Here is a 6,000-nt window from a genome sequence, read left to right on the forward strand (position 1 = left end):
TCAGAAGTCAGGTGTTCAGTGGCATCCCTGTATGATCTGTTGACATCCTGTATGGTTGGTCGTCTCTGAAAAGATTTGGAAAGGTGTAGGGGTGGTATCATCAGCATAAGAGTGGATAGGGCAAGAAATTTTTTTAAGAAATCATTAATGAATAATAGAAAGAGAGTGGGTGACTAGACAGAACCTTGGGGAACACCACTGTTAATAGATTTAGAAGAACAGTGGCCATATAGAAGAGCAACAATAAATAGAATGGTTGGAAAGGAAACTTGAAATAAAGTTGCAGAGAGAAGGATTGAAAGTGTAGGTGGGCAGTTTTGAAATCAAAGCTTTGTGCTAGACTCTATCAAAAGCTTTTGATATGTGTAATGTGACAGCAAAAGTTTCACTGAAATCTCTTAAAGAGGATAACCAAGACTCAGTAAGGAAAGTCAGAAGGTCACCAGTAGACAAGCAATTGGGTGGTAGTTTAAGGGATTAGAATGGTCATCCTTTTTAGGAACAGGCTGAATGTAGGCAAACTTCCAGCAAGAAGGAAAGGTAGAAGTCAATAAACATAGTTGAAAGAGTATTGCCAAAGCAAAGTGCAAGCATGGAAACACAGATTTTGAGAACTGAAGTGCTGAAGTAAATGTATTGATATTGAAGGGAACCTATGTTGTTTTCTTTTTTTAATGCTTATGTTAAGATTCATATCTTGTTGTTTATTATCTTATATAGTTTGTTGTGTAATGTTATTCATAGATATGCTAGCGATGAGTGTTACTTTCTATCTAACACTGAAATAGTTTCATATACCATATTCTTTCGTAACTTTCAATCACATCACTATTTCTGTTCAATTGAATGATATTTTTAGGGTTCCATGTCATTATTCCTAACAGATTAGAGTTTGGTTCCTTATCTTACAGTACTTCCCCAAGCTGTATGTGATGATGGTGCGTCTGGCCTCCCCACACAAGACCAAAGCCCACTAGGTCATTGTTGTGTGTATGTGTGAGTGTATTCTTCCTAAACACTGAGTAAGTTACAGCTACAAAGTCCCAGAAATGTGTCAAGAAAACCTGTAACCAGTATTTTGTACACTATTGTGATATATTGTGTCCATTAAAGCCAGGGTTGTTCTCTATTGAGTTGATTGTAATGAAGTGTGAGGTTTTGTAGACTTTTTATCATTATGTTTATTGTTTGTAATCTCATCTCTCTGTGGCGCCAGGTGGCTTGCGTGTTTCTGTTGCTGCCTCCTGGCCTGTGACACTACCATCATTATTGCTCATATTTTTTTATGTTCTTGGTTATTGAGAGGAGAAAAGGTGATGTGGTGATGTGTATGTCAATAGAACAGCCTCATTAACTCGTCCTGTTTTGTGTGTGTGCGTGCATGTGTGCGTGCTTGTTTGCGTGTGTATGTGCATGTGTGCGTGCTTACTAAAGGGCAAAAAAAGACATGGTTTTTACTTGTGTATAAATCTACATTACATGATATTCAGTTTTGTCTTGGTTCATCTCAGTTTTCATCTCTATCTTTATTTGTCAGAGTCCTGTTTTTGTCTTTGTTTTTTCTATTTCTGTACCTATTTTACTGTTGATTTCTGTATTTATTCTCATTGATTTCTCTCTCTCTCTCTCTCTCTCTCTCTCTCTCTCTCTCTCTCTCTCTCTCTCTCTCTCTCTCTCTCTCTCTCTCTCTCTCTCTCCTTTGCATTTTTGTGCACACAATACACACCAATAGCAATGTACTTTTTGTGAGATGTGGAGTTCTAGGCTGCATTGATGTGCAGACACTCACTGTGAGTTGTGGTGTTGCACTGAACGAGAGGTGGTGCTAACATAGGACAGGTGTCACATAGCTAACTAACACTTGCTCAGCCTAATTTCCTAAGTTGGTGCACAGTGAGGCTGAGACGTTGAAACTCTCACCCTTCTCTTTTAACCTCTTTTATTTAATGTATGCTGCAAACCTTGTGTATGATATTTTACTATGCTGTTCTTTTTCAAGCTGGTGCACAGGGAGGTTGATACTCTGAAAGCCTTCTCTCTTTCATTTTACTTCTACTTGTTATGTTGGAGAGATCTTGTGCATATTTATTTCACTGCTTTGTTTTGTCTTTTATTTGTATGTTAATTTGTTCAATTTTAAACATTATACTTATTGCACTGGAGAGATTAGCATTATGTAACTTTATTTCACTGCTTTGCTTCACTCAATTTCTTATGTCAAAACTCCCACTCTCTAACTTCTCCCTTTTCTGTTTTGTCATGTGCTTTACCACTTGCTTTCAATTTACCTTTATGACAGTTGCAATCTGAATGATTTATAACAAGTAGTAATGCCATAAGAAAAAGCTTGAATAAAGTAAAAATAAGGTACTGTTAGGAGTGGAGAGTTGGCCCACAAGTACAGCAAGTCACCAGGCAATAGAAATTCAAGGATTGTCTTTAAGTAGGCTTAAATTAAACATGAGTTCCTCTTAACTTGACATTGCTGCACAGCCTTGGATATTTTATGCTATGCAGACAGCGATGTTAGGTCTGTTTGCATTTAATTACACGTGTTTTTACAGAATTGAGTCACACTTGTTTTGTTGTACTATCTTTGTGTGTGTGTGTGTGTGTGTGTGTGTGATTGTATGAATATAGAAAATATATTCATGAAACAAATACCAGAGTGATGGTGTACATACTACTGTATCTATTCTCCATGACTGATTCTTCAAAATGGTTACTTCATTAATCAGCTGTTCTTTTCATAGCCACAATCTCATTTTCTGTTCCTTGATCAGTAGTGTGTACATTTCCATCACTGGCTGTCTCATTCAAAGACAAAGAAAGTGTTTGCATGCAGGACACCTTATTAATACTTTGGTGTTCCTGTACTGCATTAACAAACATTCTCAGTTGAATACAATAGTTATGCTTAAGTACATTCAGTTGTTGTTTGTATACAGTTGTTGAGCATAAGTACATTCAGTTGTTACTCATATAACCATGGCATGAATCCTTTTAATCTGGGTTTGTTGCGGTCACAATCATCCCAGTGTATTTCCCTGATGTATTGTTGTGGGGCGGTCCACTAACCTGCTACAGGCATCTGGTATTGATTCATTGAAGGTTTGTTTGCTCAAGGTAAAGGAAGCAAGGAGAGGAAGGAGTCAGGGACCACAGATGAAGGAGCCCAGTACAAATAAATGTACGATGATAATTATGGTTAAAAAATTGGGAATGTATTTTGAATATTATATTGTGAAAATTGTTTTAAGATATTATTGTTTGTTTTGTGTCAGATATGATCAGCCAAAAGTAATGTATTTTGTGTGTCATGTATGAAAAATTGAGGAATGTGTTTTCAATCATTTTGTGGTGGTAAACTTGTTACTGTTACTGGTAGTGATATGCTACTCTAAGACAGCCATTATTGTTAATCCTGAACATTTTGTCATAAAAAGAAATTCAGGACAATCATTGGACATTTAACTGGACAAGTTCTGGATGTAAGAAATCTTGCCAAACAAGGATTTGAGATCTGTCAAACATGTCCTCACTTATGATAACTTGTGTGTGCATTACATTGACTGGTGTGGTTCCCCTGGTGACTGGTGAGCTTGAAGGACAAACACCAGGAGAGCAGAGATGTATTTGGTGATATGCAAAGGTGTATGGTGCATCACAGTATTATGAATAACTGCTACAAGTAATAGACAGAACACACTCATTTAGTTAGTACGTGCATATAGTACATACAGTAGAATCCATCATCACCTGTTAAACTTTGGCAAAGAAACCATGGGAAACAAGGTACTTTAGAGTCAGCTGATGATGATGATAGTTCAGTGACAAACATCATGCAGTAATAACCAGAAGTATACATAGTTCAAATCCTGGTATTTTAGTAATAAAGGTTTTAGTGACATGTTTTGTGCTGGTATACAGATGGCAGCATGAAGCGTGACAGGTGTCGACTCTAGATTGTTGTTATGCACTACTTGGTTACCTCAGCATTAATCTACAAGCAATCCCATCTTTTTTTTTTTTTTTTTTGTTTCATGTCTTGTACTCTCTCAATACAAAGTGATTGTGTACTCAATATGGTGCCATGTTGGAAAAGATTTCTTGCACATTTGAGGCAGTGAATGGGAATGCAGGGATCTGTGTTGAAAGTTATTTAAGATTTGAAAGCATGGTGTTGTAGGCTTGCCCTTGCTGGCTCACAGCAGGTGAGGTAGCACTGCCCAGCTGGTGCTGACCACCCTTGTTGTTGCAGTGCCATAACTCAATGAATTTCCAATTTCTGCTGTAACCAAGCTTGTACTGTAGTGATACAAGGCATGGCATCCAGTGTTGACAGACATCCATCAAACAGTACATTGAAGTGATTATCAAGTCAGAGGTTTTAGCCTTTAAATACTTCATGTAGGTCACTTGTCACACTCTTTCTTTACCACATCAAGCATAATGATTAACTTAAGAAGTGCTCTTACCTTGGAATTACAGCATCACACATTGTCATTTTTTTTTAGGTGGTTCCTTTAGCTACAACTACAAGTCCAATAAAACAGACCTCCAGTGTTTAATACTTTAGGCTGTGATGTGGTTTGGACTCTGTAGCCACCAGCCAAACATTTGTGCTGCCCAAGGGAATGTTGAAAATAATTTTGTTTTCCTGCTAAGGATACCTGGTGTCCAGCACACACTTATACACACTTGGCCAAAATGTTATGTGACCCCTCTGTACCAGCCTGGCAGGTTTAGTGGCTTAAGGATGATGCTTTGTAGTATGTAATGTTATGAAGCTGTAATAAGTTTCATCCAGCAGCCACACAAAAGCAACAGCATTGCTACAACACAAACTTGGCAGGTGGTATGAGGGGGTGGGTGGAGATGATACATTTTGCTGAATAGTCAGGCATTTGATAACAAAAGTCACATCAACACATTATCTACCACAAAGCAAATATTGAGTGGGAAAGGAATGTCATCTTCATATTTCAGAATATGAGATTACAGAATACATCAGGTTTGAGTTTTTGTTCTATATGAATTCAGAATGAGTGGATGTATTACTTCTATAAATGTAACAAAAATCACTTAAGGTGAAATATAATTTACTGACACATCCCTCCTTGGATGCTCAAAGAACAAAAAATATAATATCTAGTGTATTGGAAGAGAATGACCCGTATATTGTGATGATCTCTCGGGACTCTCAAGAAACAGAAAATATAAGGTCTAGTGTATTGGAAGGGGAAAAGAAAGCCCCCAATATATTATGACCATTTCCTCCCTTGACACTTAGAGTGAGAGTGAGAAATGTGACGACTTGTCAATAGCCCTGGCTATCAAACAGACTTCCTTAGTGTTGCGAGGCCTTCCAGCATCCCTGTAATGTTGTCTTTGCCTTAGGAAGTGACAGATATACAAGGCCAGAGGAGAGAAGGGGTGTATAGCACCAGCCTCCTCTCTCTGTTTGGTAGGGAGTCTATTTTTCTGCTTTCTGTGTATTTTTTAAACTGGAAGGGCAGGAAGAAAGTCAGTCTGGCCCTCACACATGACTTCCCTCTGATGTGCATGTTGTAAATATTGTTGGTATTTGAATCTATTCCAGTATCAGGTCCTTTTTATTTCCTCTCAACTGGAGTAGGTAACTGATGAATAAAAAAGATTTTCTCTAAGTACATGCTGCCCTGTTTGTTAAAGCCTTTTCTTAATTTAATATTAGAAGAAATGGCTACTATAGTCTTGAAAGATATTCTCAAGATTCTTTCTCTCCTGTGTAAGATTTTATTTATTTATTTACTTATTTATCTGTTCATTTACCTATTTAATTTTAGAAACGAAGAATAATCATGAAATCAGTTCTGTGAAGTTTCCAATCCTCACTTGGCTTATAGAACAAACAATGTAATGAGCTCACAGTGTTGGTGTGGCAGGTGGACGTGGGGCGCTGCCAGCCAGCTGCTACTGGAGAGTGCAGATCCTCAACTCACCACCACATCTCACTGT

The 6,000-nt window shown here is 37.7% G+C and overlaps 1 protein-coding gene across 1 annotated transcript in view; it reads left to right on the forward strand.

Annotated features, from left to right (window-relative positions):
• The window catches only part of LOC123506563 (nicalin-like), a 33,301-nt gene extending 27,629 nt beyond the window's left edge, over positions 1–5,672 (forward strand). Inside the window, exon 13 of the mRNA XM_045258764.1 lies at positions 912–5,672. Within this exon, the coding sequence (XP_045114699.1) occupies positions 912–977 (66 nt within the window). The 3' untranslated portion in view covers positions 978–5,672. The remainder of the gene's footprint in view (positions 1–911) is intronic.
• Positions 5,673–6,000: the final 328 nt, after the last annotated feature.

Source organism: Portunus trituberculatus, chromosome 20 (genome assembly GCF_017591435.1).
Source record: "Portunus trituberculatus isolate SZX2019 chromosome 20, ASM1759143v1, whole genome shotgun sequence".
NCBI lineage: Eukaryota > Metazoa > Arthropoda > Malacostraca > Decapoda > Portunidae > Portunus > Portunus trituberculatus.